Source organism: Ruditapes philippinarum, unplaced genomic scaffold (assembly GCF_026571515.1).
Source record: "Ruditapes philippinarum isolate M1 unplaced genomic scaffold, ASM2657151v2 ctg5824_1_1_1_1, whole genome shotgun sequence".
NCBI lineage: Eukaryota > Metazoa > Mollusca > Bivalvia > Venerida > Veneridae > Ruditapes > Ruditapes philippinarum.
Window position 1 is genome coordinate 24,812 of NW_026863719.1, and position 13,907 is coordinate 38,718.

Genomic DNA, 13,907 nt, shown 5'->3' on the forward strand with positions numbered 1-13,907 from the left:
CGATATCAGATATAAGCAAATGAATAGCATCTAAAGGATTTTAAGAAACGTAGATCATCTAGACAAAAATCATATCGTTTATTCTATTTACGGTCAAGAGTTTTTTCTTAAACATTGACATGTAAACTATTTTATTTGCCTGCGTCTTTATCATAACGTTTGAACATTTGAACAGACAGCAACCAAAACAAAGTAGATGTTTATTTTTGTAATTGTAATATGATGAGTAACACCTTTTAGAAACTAGCTTAAACTTTCGGTATAAAAGCATAAAAAACACAAATAAATCTTTTGAACTGAATATTATGCGACAACTGTGCTAGTTTGTACTGGGTCATATGCAATCTATTCACATCGTCAATAGCATCACTTCTATAACGGTTTCAAATAAATTACAATTTAATATGATCACTTATATTAATCTGAAGGACTTAAAAGTGTAATGATATTGTCATTGAACCAGATAATGACCTTAAATTTAAAGTTTTATATCAGTACATAATAAACTGTTATCTATAGATACTGGTCAATGTACACAGTCACATTATCAGTTAATGATTGTTAAAACCTACCCGAACAGCAACCTAAAGGAATCGAATATACAGGTAAGGCAATTTAGATTAAATTACACTAAGTATTTTTGTTAATTATTTTTAGTTTATTGAATTAAGTTTTAACATCATTTTTTCAATCATATAATTTTCAAATGACAGTAACATTTTGCGACGACACCGGGAGTGTAGACACTAACGACAATTGATATCATATGTTTTTATCAAGGGGCGTCAGATACCGTAAAATATAGAATCATTCCGATCATTGTTTTTAAACCACTCGTCCCGTATAAAAATGGGTTCAAACCCCTTGGGGTCTTTGCATTGTTTCTTGTGATTAATCAATCCAGCAAGCTTAAGGGCCATCGGGGTTTTACTCATTCATTATACCCAAGGTACTTGTGTACTAACTTAGCTAAGATAATATAACTGTAAACGTATCAAAGTAAGTTCATTGGAATCATTTTCTATATAGTTAGAAAAGTCAGGGGTATAATATATCAGGTTTCTTTAATAAAATGAAAATAAAAAGAATTAAGTTCACTAATTTACTTGAATATTTTCTGTAATCAGAATATTGAATCAGGTAACATATGTAAAAATTCAAATTTAAGCATAGATATGATAATTCAACTTTAAGGACAATCTTTTCTTAAGTTGCAAATTATTCTCATTTCATCTTGTGTAACTTCAATGTTTGTGTAACTGTCGTTTCCTTAGTTAAATATTATGCCCATTTTTTTCATTTTTGATTCACTAATGGATATAAAATAATTTTAAAAGTACATACTACCATTTTGCTTTTGACAATAGAATTACTTCAATTTTCGTAAACAAAGAAATCTTTTAGTATCACTACAAAATAACATCTTAATAGTTGTTTTGCAGGCACGCTTATATTACTTAAATTTAAGCTTTCTATTCGGTATACTAGCTTAATGCCAGAAACATAAATGTTTCAATTAATAACAGATAATATAGAGGATATTTGTTTAGTTGAGTGTAAGATCGGAATATATTTCACCGAGTGATCGCCAAAAGGTATATTTCACGAGTGGCGCAGCCACGAGTGAAATATGAACTTTTGGTGTTCACAAGGTGAAATATATTTCAATCTTACAATAAACTAAACAAATTTTCTTTTTATTATATGCAAAGAAACGTTTTAAAAAGACATTTAACCTAATACTGAATGAAAAGCGCGCCAAATAATAATACAACGTGACGTCATTTACGACGTCACGTCATTAAGTTGGTACCGAGTACTGTGCACGCTGGTATTTCACTGAAACAACGTTAGGGGCTTAAATTTAAAGCAGTGAAATTATCAAAGTGGTAATTTCACTGTTTCAAACAGTGAAATTACCAGTTTTATATTACTGATATATTTCTATAAACCACCGAAAAGCATGTAATAAATACTTTACTTTTGTGTTTCAGATTATTTTCAAATATAACATTAATACCATATCATTTATACCATATCATGTACATATGTGTTTATATTAGTTCGGTTTTAAGGGAGTCAATTGATAAGTCTAACTGATAACTCAGATATAGTTTACTAGAAGATAACGATGTAACTATTAAATTGATACTATGAAATGTGTACAATATGTCTACTAGCATAAATAAAATTAAAAATAAAATGCAAAAATAAAACTGAGTAGATCAATTAAGTTTTCGTGTTTGATCAAAATGAAAGTCGTTCTAACTGTACATTTTATATATAGTTAATCGATGGAGATACTAGAGAAATTTTAATAGAGATACAAATTTATAGATTTGTTATCGTTTACAGACCGCTTTGCAGAATGACTTTATTAGACAACAGCACATGAACACATCTATTTATATTTATCAAAACTCACGACCTCTAAGATAGCATAATACGAGTGAGTACAACTGTATAAACTTTATGAAGATAGTCTTCGCTTTGTATATTGTGAAATAAGATATATACTCGTAGTTTAAAACACAGTTTTTCATCTATAAAGATTAGAACAAGCGATCTGATTTTACATACGTGTACATTAAATGTATGTATTAAAATAAATTTTATTAAATGCATTAACTATGTATCATTCAACGTTTTGTAAGATCTTTTATATTGATTGAACTGTTTGGTTTGATATTTTGGAGTCCAATTGCTTGCAAGAAGGTCATTTATTGGTAAATCGCTTCAGTAAGCAATATTAATAATTGCACTGGCTATCATAATTTGAAGATGCTGGAGATGCTAAAATCGTAATATATCTACGCAAGTCAATGAACTTTATCACGTTATCATTATTTGACCATACGAAATTAACCAAAGAAGAAACCAATTGCGCATGCATTAATGCCGGAAATCGTTAATGTTCTTTTTACCAGTTTTGCTTCTTAAAACTATTCTTAACACTTGTCAAAATCAACTTTCTATAAAAGCCAGAATGTTTGTGAATTTGAGTGAAGTAAGAATACATAAAGTCAATAACACACGCTGTCGTTAATCAGTTAAAGACAAAAACTGTGAATATACTCAGAAAATCTATTTTTAGAAAAAGTAAATATACTCTGATATTTACGTTTTTAACGAAAGTTAAATCTTAACCAAATGGAATAAGACATTTTAAAGCTTATAATAGATTTGATTATAATATGATCTTAGATATCTGCAATCGCATTGGTCCAAATAGTAGTGAACAGAACATTTTATTATGACAATATTCACCGGATGTTATATCATATTCATAAGCTGGATTGAATTTTTCCAAAATTACTCTAAAATAAGAAGGAGAATCATGTCCATTGGTCATATATTGTAGACTGTTTTTTTTTTAACTTGCACATCAAAAAAATGTGTATGTTTTGTTGTTATGACAATTATCTCGAATAAAATCATCATAGATAAAAATAACACTGCAATGACGAGTAAAACATTAACTGCCTTGGTTTACATAGCTTACGAGAAGTTGTTGTACGTCAGACATCATATTGTTTACGTGCGTCTTTTTCCCGCGCTACAATGAAAACAGGATGACGTTGTGGATTGTATTTCCGGTGAATGTCGCTTCATATAAATTCAATGGCGCATTAAACAATACTATTTGTTCCAATGAATGAATATACGTTTGTAATTCAACTCAAACTGCGGTACGAATAACGGCTAATTATTAATTTTGACACATGTTTTCAAATGTGTATCAATACAACATTTATATCAAATATAAATATACAAATTGTTCTTTAAATAGAGAACCAGCTTTTAAGTTTTGCTATAAATCGGATAAATGTCCTTTAATATGTAAAAATTATTCCTTTTATTTTAATTATTGGGATGATCTTCCGAAGTAATTCCTTCAAAAAATAATATGTAAACGATTAAGTCAAATAAAAATTTGTTTAGCACATAAATCAGAAAATATGCTTCTTAAATAAGCGTGAGTCATATACAATTCAATATCGTTCATATACATGTATGACTGTTTTACAAAAGAAATTTCTATTCATGGAGTCAATTACAGAATAGCAAATAGTCCCGTAACTTCACACATGAACAGCTGTTTTGTAAGCCCTCCATTACTTAATTGTGTTAAAATGTTTATGCAGAACGTTGTTTGATTTATGCTGTTGCTCATTTGTACCTGAACTAATACATCGAAGGCCGTATGTAATCCTTTGTAAGTAAGCAATCAAGCTTGAAATTAAAATCTACTGACTTGTTATATTCATATTTTGCATTTAACAAATAATTTAACCATGACTAACAAATAACAACGGGAATGTTACACTATGTATATCAGTAAATTTTTTGCACAAATCTATTCCATTTTACTAAATATAAATTCAAAACAATAGCTTTATACCATATGTATATAAGGAAAAGACAAACGAATTATGATATGTAATGTTCTCTTTATTTCATAAGTTCTTTGAGAATTCTGCCTTTGAGCAAATAATCATTAACTTACATACAGATATTCCTCAACGTACTTCCATGAAATTATTGGGGAATTCAGTTACATCATGGTTTTTAGATCAATTTAGCACTTATTTTATGACAGTATCAAAGATTGTTACTCATAAACATACACAATTAGTGATATGTTATCATAAAGGTATGTTTGTATATACAGAAAACAAAATATATACAAAAGATACAATATATATCAAGTTGTTTTTAAAGATGAACTATTTATGAATGCTGCTTTTTATTTTATGACTTATAGGAACGGTGTTGTTACAACATTATGGAAGTTCCTGGTCAAAAAGTGTCGAAGGACAAAGATGCAAAACTGTGTTGTTTATGTGAAGATTTTGACATAACAACATATGCGGATGGGTTTTGCGTAGAATGTGAAGTTTACTTTTGTAATTCATGTTTCGTGAAACACAAAGGACGTAAAATTAGTAGAAATCATTCCTTAGTAAGAGTCGATGATTCGAATCCAGTAACGGTAACGGTTGGTGATACGTATGAAACATGCCAAGAGCACAATGGAGAATTTGTGAAATTCTATTGTCCAAAGCACGACCAAGTTGGCTGTGCAGAATGCATTATTGTATATCATAATGGATGCAAGTTGGAACTCATTCGTAGCAAAGCTGCGGCATTTGAAAACAGTCAAGAATATATAAATTTTAGAAAGGAGATGAATAAATGCATGAAAGAGGCTGAAGACAGTCTATCATTAATAAAGAGCAACCGAAAACAGCTTACCGAGTTCTATGAGCAATTTGTTTGCGACGTGGAGGCATTCACATATCATGTAATTGAGCGTATAAATGAAATGAAAAAGAAGGTTCTGAATCAGGCAAATGACATAATGTTGAATGATAAGAGGAAAATGGAACATTTACAGAAGGATATCGACGATTTGAAAGCTGAATTGACACGACAAAACAATGTACTGGAGTCAAAAAATGACACTCCAAATAACCTCTTTGTAGCATCCCTACAAATAAAGCCAGAACTGAAAAAGACCCAGCAAAATATTGATAGTTTTAAAAACAAAAATATTGTGACTCACTATAAGTTCATGCAAGACAAAATTTTAGCCCAATCAATAACAGAAAGCAAGGTGATTGGGATGCTCGTTGAACAGCCGTTTGAACAGAGTAAGTTTTTTTTACCCATTATTGTCTTTTTATTATACATATCATATAAATAAAAAAGATACGTAAAACCAATTGCGTTACAGTTGCCAATGACCATCACTTGAACATATTTTAGTGATTGTTTGAGTATCATCTGGTACCTGTAACAATTAACTCTTTATGAAGTTTAGTTTAATGCTACACGTTGCTCAACTATTTTCATGTAAGAAATGATATTTAATTTACGAGATTACTTTAGTGTTATAATTATTCATTTAAGGTGAACATCATCAACACAAATTTAAACAAGCTAATTCAGCTGATGAAGAACAAGTTCAAGATTCTTTACCTCAGGTCAGTCAATTTATTAAAAAACTCCTTTGAGTAGTACGGTTCAAGAGATTTTCAAGTGATGACACATGCAAATCTTTAACTTACAAAACAAAAGAAAAAAATGGGGAAGATACAGCAGCAAAATATATAATGATAGATTGTTATGATAGCAACAAAACTTTAATGCACTGAAATATAACACAATTATTGACTTATTAGCGTCAGTTGAATGTCCATTAAACAAAATATCAAATATGCTTAATTGGACACGAAAATGTTTATGGGTACTGCCGAGACATAAGTCACACTGCAGCTCAAAATTAAATTACCGTTTTGTCCATAGAATGGACTATCAAAATGCTTAACAGTGTGATTGTTACTTATTAAATCCATGTTTAAATGTTATCTACTGAGGAAAATACACGTACATATTTTGCAATAAATGTGATATACTTTAAACAGTAGTACATTTTTAATATTTCTGTTCCTTAGATGCATAAGCCGATACAATAACCTATTTTTAGTTATACAAGGCATCCTGACATCTATGTAAGCGATATTAACATTGATACGAAAATCACAGAATAATTGCTTTATTTTATTTAACTTGATAATTACTTTTTTTTCCTAAAATCTCAGAATATTTACTAAGATGGACTCATGATCTTGGTAAAATAATTATGCATTAAATTTAATTCTGTTGTTCATGAAACAGATTAAAAATTGCCTGAAAAAACATACGTTAAATACAATTGTCTCATACATTCCTTTTGTATCAAGATCATTCAAAGAAATCATTCTAATAAGATGATGAATGAGGACAATTATCGACTTAATATCGTCTTTATTTATGATGTAGCAATCAGAAAGTAAAAACAGAAACAAACAGATTGGTAAGTTATATTTTCCAACATTGTTTAGTGAACACTTTTGATACTTTTGATAGGTAGTCATGTTTAAAAAATCACTTCACACACGAACTATAATAAAGTGATCATGTATATGCTTAATTATTCAGTTTGCTTAATATTCATATCAAAACGCACGGGGGATACTATATATGAGATTTCATAATTATCAAGTATTTTGAATTTACATTACTTACAGTGGTGTTTTCTTATATATAATCAATAATAGTCCTAACATCATAATACTGTTTTTTAATGTCAAGAGTATTCTTTATCTAATCTTGGGACGTCTCATTGTAATAGAGAAGGAAGTGACAAAAACCTGTACAAGAGAACATACGATGGAGGTCATAACGCACCAAAAGCTTCAAGTGAGTTATTTAATATATTAAATGTTTAAGGCAGAAATGTGCTTGATGAAATACAGTGACATCTTAAACTATTAGTTTTTATTCCAACATAATCACACATTTTTACGGCAATCAAACAACAACTGAAGCCAACCTTTTAATTTTGTGATTAATAAATGCAATATTAATATTTGTTTGCGTTTGTGTTTGAAATATGTTGTTGGCGATTGCGGTGTCATTTATAAAACGTATAGTTAGTTCTCCTACCAACAAGTCACCGATCATAAGGGCAGTTTATATTAACATAACATAACATAATCTTTATTTGGCATAAAATAGCATGAGCATACATATAGCCATATACTTTCAATATCATACGAAAAGGGATAAACGTGTTACAAACATTGTACAATATTTAACAATTTACAGAAGAATGGTACAAAACAACAATTAATACTGAACAGAATAGAACAATAATTTAACCTCTTAAAAGTTATATACTTTCAGTTTATTTTATTCTAAATATTTTGTAATTCTCTTTTTTGAAATGCAAAGTATAAATATTTTGATAGATTGATAATTTCTTTAGGGTTTCTACTTGTCATCAGTAATTCGAATTTTTTAATAGTAGGCCACCTACAAAAATATGGTTTTAGATACTGTTTCCTTAAGTTATAATAATTTGGGCAAATAAGGAGGAAATGAAACTCATTTTCAATTACATTCATAGTACATTTTTGGCATTTTCTTTCTTCCCTAGGCGTTCCTTGATGTCTACCTGTTTCAATGGCAAGATTATGTGCTGACAGTCTAAATTTTGTTAAAGCTATTCTGAATTTATTCGTATTTATAACACTTAAATATAAGTCTTGATTAAATTCATGTTTGAAAATACAATAGGAAGATAATCTACTTGAATTATTTATTTTTCTATACCAGTCTTGTTTATATATGTCCAAAATTCTGTTTTTTATAGAAATGAAATTATTTTGATTAGCAGTATGACTTAACCATAAATTAAACATCCCTATCTCCTGAAGAATAGATTTGATATGGTAGGCCCAATTTTTCCCTCTATATGAATTTTCGTTGTCAGCGTCAATTTTAAGTGTGTTGTACATTTGTTTAAGTAAACAATTTTCTTCGAGATTTATAATTTTTAGCCAATATTTAATAAGTATAATTTTTCTTTGAATTCTCATTGGATGTCGGCCAAGCTCTCCGTATAAACACTCTAAATTTGTTGACTTCCTAACATTAAGTACTTTTCGTAAAAATTTACAATGAACTAATTCAATATCCTTTGCTTCGTCATATCCAAATACTTCTGCCCCATAATTAAGAATAGAACTAACAAGACTGTCGAAAAGCTTGCATTTATCCACGACTTTTAATTCTAACTGATTGAATACAATAAATAGATTATGAAGAGCGTAAAGGGAATGTTGCGCAAGAGTTTTTTGGGTGCGATTCCAATGACCGTTCTTGAATAGAGTCACTCCTAAATATTTGAATTGTGTTACAATTTCTAATGACTCGTTATTTAGTCTGAAATCGTAAGAAGAATGTCTTCCTTGTTCAAAAATCATTATTTTTGTCTTTTTTGTATTGATTTTCATACCCCAATTGAAACAATAAAGTTGTAAATCATTGAGCATTGACTGTAAGGCTTCCGGTGTGTGCGCAAAAAATACTGCGTCATCTGCAAACAAAATAACAAAAAGTTTTATCTCATCGATGGTAAACAATCCTTCAATATTATTATTTATATTATTAACTAAATCATTTACGAAATAGAGAAAAAGTAAGCTAGAGCTGGGATCCCCTTGTTTTGCGCCTATGTTAGATTCGAAAAAGTTGGATACAGAGTTTTTGTATTTAATTGCCGCTTTCACAGACATGTACATACTTTGAATCGCCTTAACAAATCTAGAGCTGACATTTTCTTGGAAAAGTTTAATGAATATAAACGATCTTTCTAGCTTATCAAAACATTTTTCAAAATCGACAAATGCGGAGTATAGTTTCTTCCCCTGAGAGAGTGTTTTCGCAATAACAGAATTCAAAAGAAATATACAATCGGCTGTAGATTTACCTTTTTGGAAGCCGTATTGATTATCAATAATTTTTTGGTGCTTTTTGGACCATTCGGTTAAGCGATTTAGAAGAACTTGTGAGTAGATTTTTGAGATAATATTTATCAATGTAATACCCCTGTAATTTTTTGCATCCTCCTTATCTCCGCTCTTAAAGATTGGTACTATTATGCCTTCCCCCACGAGATTGGATATTCTCCACTGACATATATTTTATTGAAAAGTAAATGAAGTGTTGTTGATATTTCATCATATGAACATTTATACATTTCTGCCAAAAGAGAATCTATCCCGCTACTTTTATTATCATTTTGCGAAAAAACAGCTTTTCTGATTTCTTGCATTTCAATTTCTTTATCAAGATCTTCGTCATATATGTTATAGTTTATATCTGCAGAACGGCTGTTTGTTTCAGTACTGTATAAATTTTTAAAATGATCATAAAGCTCATTCATGTTTAAAGAATCTGCTTCTGACTGTTTCTTTGCGTATTGCTTTTTAACTTTGCTCCAAAATTTCTTTGGTTGATATTTCCCTAGTTTATTTAAGTTGTCTTTTTGTTGGAAATTGTATTTTCGCTTATTTATCTTCTTAACTTTTGTATAATTTGCTCTTTCAAAAATAAATTCCCTTTTAAATTGTTCATTTGATCTATTTTTTACAAATTTATTTCTTTTCTCTTTAAATTTTTGTCTAGCGTTATAGCACTCTTGATTAAACCAGGGCTGTTTAAGTTTATTTTTACAAGAATTATTGTGTTTACGCTTAACGCTAAAGACATTAGATGCACATTCGTGTAAAATTTCTGTAAACTTATCTGCAATAATATTAACATTTTCGTTGCTACAAATCTGTTCATTTACATCATCTAATATGTTCCTTTTTGATCGAAGAAGGTTTAAAAATGATTCCCTTTTATTTTCATCCCATTTAATAATGGTTTCACATTGTTCAGTTTGATTAGAGTTATCGTCAACTTTATTACAAGGAATATTAAAACTTAATCCGTTATGGTCGGAAAATTCGTTTGGTTCGGCGACTGAAAAGTCAGAAATGCAATTCAAATCATTCATGTGTATAAGTAGATAATCTACGACGCTTGATCCGTTAATTGAACAAAATGTACTTTCCCCAATATTGGCGTCCCTATGGAGCCTCCCATTACATATGATATACGATGTTGTTTGACAAAATTCAATTAAACGTCTACCTAGGCTGTCAATCAATTTATCTTTAGATACACGCGGAGGAATTTCAACATTACATGATAGTCCATTTTCTTGATCAATGTAGTTATCATACGATAATATTTCTAATTGATTTGAGGTTCTACTATTTAAATCTCCTAAAATAAAACATTTACCTAACAGATTATACTTTTCTAGACCAGATTCAATTTCATCAAAAAAGGAGAAATTGTCTGTGTTAATTACCGTGGAACTATTTGGTGTTATATAAGTACAGCACAAATACACGTCTTCATTAAAACAGAATAATTGTTTATCAACTTTAACCCATATTATTCCATTTTGAATAGTTTCAACAATTTTGATATGTTTATCTAAAATGTCTTTGTAATATATACTTATACCGCCGCTATAACGACCTTTTGTTGTATTTAATGATTTATTTCCAAAAAGATGAAAACTTTTATATCCATTGATATCCAAATTTAAATGGGTTTTGTCTGATATCCATGTCTCTTGTAAAAATATGATATCATAGTCACTTAATAATTCTATAAAATCTGAGTCCGAGATTTTTCGCGCTAATCCGTGTATATTCCACGATAACAGTTTTATATCATTCTCATGACACCACTAGTTTCTTCTATCGTGGCTATAAGTTTGTACTTTTCCGTTGATGAATCTCTGGAATGGTTTGTTGTTTAATAAAAGTTTATTTCCAATTATTTTTGTTGCGTGACCCTTCTTTCTTTCGTCGGCTGCGTTTTCCATAAGAATTTTCCGTGCGTCTCTATACATCTGGGGAGATTGTACACCGATCAATGATTAACATATGTTATGAAATAAATGTATAATGCTTATCAAAAGTCTTATATATATTCTATAACAAGATCTCTACTAATATTTAGACTTAAAATTTGTTAAATATGCACAAATACCTTCATGTTAAATGTAAATCACTGAAGATTACTGGAGCTTATTAAACGCTAGCAACTTTTGGCAATAAAAAAGTCATGAATTGTCGTTACAATCTTTAAATGATGTATTCCTCCAAAAAATATTCATACAAAGAGCAAAGGTTCTTTAGGCATATAACGCCATAAAATTAGCAGACCTGTGGGTCTGATACACACCACAGAAGCGAATGAGCGTTTCGTGAAGGTTTAATTTAAAGTATGCTTTATTTAAATATGGCTTATTTTAAATAACGCTACTAACGAGGGTTTTTTTAAATTAAATAATGCCACATATATAACTTTGCATGTTGATTGTTCAAATATAGATTTAGCAGTTGCTATTAAATTGTACTTAACCAATTAAATGTGTGTTTCATTTGCAGCCATTACTTGACAGAAAACTTGTTTGCAAAAATCTAAATATAGATGGCGAATGTGTCAGGTAGGTATACAACTTATTTGTAGATGATGACATTTTTCTTAAATCTTATATATCTTTCAAGGTTATCTAATGCAAATGCAAATAACGGTTAAAGGCTTTCATTTGACATAAAAAGATATTAAAATCTGACACATTTATTGATGTTGCGATTTAGAAATTTCACATGATTGTACACAAGTATGTTTAAAAGTGATATGAAAATGTATAATATATACGTTTGCTTATTATATAAGCTCTAGAAAAGAATATTATAATTTCGAGTTTTAAGTTTTATATCTATTCTAATCTTATTAAACATGAATAAGAAAACACACGGTAGTGCTACGTAAACACTAATATCAGGTTTCCATTACAAATTAAGTAAAATCGTCGTGAATAATTATTATAACAAGATAATACTCAGAACTTAAAATGATTTTTTTAAATTACTAATGTAGAATTTTCATCAAATAAAAATAAAGACTAAAAGTAAGTAAACGATATTTGATATACCAGCGAAAAAACATTGTTAAACACACAAAAGTCACAAACAGTTCAAATGCAAACAGAATAATTAACTGTTACAATTTTTTCCTAATGATTTGAAACAAATGTATGCAGTATAATAATACGTCTTCACATTTATTATTTCAGTTATGCCGCATACGGAAGTAATGATATTGGATTGTATGTGTTCAAGGAGAATGTGCGTGTGGGATCATTCTTTGAAATTGAGATATTAAGCATGGGTAAAAGTGGGTCGTTAGGTAAAAATAATATACTTATACTGGCTTGTAAAGTCAGTTTGTAGATATTTGATAAGTAATTGCAGTATTGCTGGTACCAATCAATGATTGCATCATTATGATTTAAATAGAACGGCATCTATACTATTGATGTATATGGTGTTCAAAAATATTAACATGACTGTAGCATATTTTATATAACGTGTTTCTCTTTCTTCAATGCTATGTCTAGCACGTTTTTCTTTAATTTAAATTATTGTTCATGACTTGGTCTTATTGAATAGAAATTTAGTACCATAAATGAAAAGTTAGATTAGTTTTTATTAACTCTTTTAATTTGAATTGGAAACGTTTGTTGTTTTATTTCCGTCACGTATAGGTTGAATAAAGAAATAGAATGTGTAGTAGATATTTATATTCTAGCTATTGGTGTAGTGCCAGATAACTTTTCTGACAATCTTCTACCGGGCGTAGGCGAAAATTCCTATGGATACCATTCAGACGGCAAGTATGTATCGACAACTTTATTGTCTAAATGATTGAATCAAAATAGTAGTATGAATATATACATCATTAAATTTGGATACGGGTTAATAAAAAAGAACTTTTATTTGCTTTTTTATCATATCGATAACCTTAAGAGCTATTTTAGAATTAAAATGCAATTCATGGACAAAAATAACATTATTTAGCAAACTGTAGTTTAACCTTCGCTGGAAAATGTTTCGTTTGCTTGCTTCATGACCAGATATTAAAGTATAAGACGTCAACCTAATTTGCATAATCTTTTAGCAGACTCTATGTTAAATGTGTCACTTGAGATGTATCCTAGTTACATACACTAGATTCTCCAGATGTAAAAACAATTATATGTGAAATTTGGTTCTCCACCATTCGGTTATTTCCCTCAGATATAGGAATATGCAATGAGTGTTTGTAATCGATAATTATAAATCATATATAAAATAGATTCGAAACAGTTATAATGAATTATGATAAAACATACTGCTGACAACAAATTAAAATTATGTTTTAATGAATATCGTGTTCCGTCATCTACCGATTAATACAACGAACGAACGGACGTTTTGCAAAGCGTTTAGTAAACGGAGAGTTTTTTGAAATTTTACAACCACAAATTATCAAATGTATGTTGTTAGTGTGAAATTTATATTATTATATTAAATGATTGAGTAAGGAAAGACAATAGGGACAATGCATCTGTAGTATAAGCATATTGTCTGTTTTATTATATTCGAATAATGTTCTACAAATAA

At 29.3% G+C, this 13,907-nt stretch overlaps 1 protein-coding gene across 1 annotated transcript; it reads left to right on the forward strand.

The window, feature by feature from the left end:
• The first annotated feature begins 501 nt into the window (after positions 1-501).
• Positions 502-13,690, forward strand: LOC132723118 (E3 ubiquitin-protein ligase TRIM33-like). The gene is made up of 8 exons (XM_060707789.1): positions 502-605; positions 4,766-5,654; positions 5,914-5,987; positions 6,826-6,859; positions 7,178-7,245; positions 11,847-11,905; positions 12,539-12,651; positions 13,054-13,690. Exons 1-8 carry the CDS (start codon positions 555-557, stop codon positions 13,167-13,169), a joined length of 1,404 nt encoding a protein of 467 aa, XP_060563772.1. The 5' UTR covers positions 502-554; the 3' UTR covers positions 13,170-13,690.
• Positions 13,691-13,907: the final 217 nt, after the last annotated feature.

Bases quoted from the DNA above. Each gene is read 5' to 3' on its own strand.
- LOC132723118 (XM_060707789.1), top strand. From the start codon at position 555: ATGATTGTTAAAACCTACCCGAACAGCAACCTAAAGGAATCGAATATA. The intron at 5,655-5,913 runs GTAAGTTTTTTT...TATTCATTTAAG, and splicing joins TGAACAGCCGTTTGAACAGA to GTGAACATCATCAACACAAA. The intron at 12,652-13,053 runs GTAAAAATAATA...TTTATATTCTAG, and splicing joins GGGTAAAAGTGGGTCGTTAG to CTATTGGTGTAGTGCCAGAT.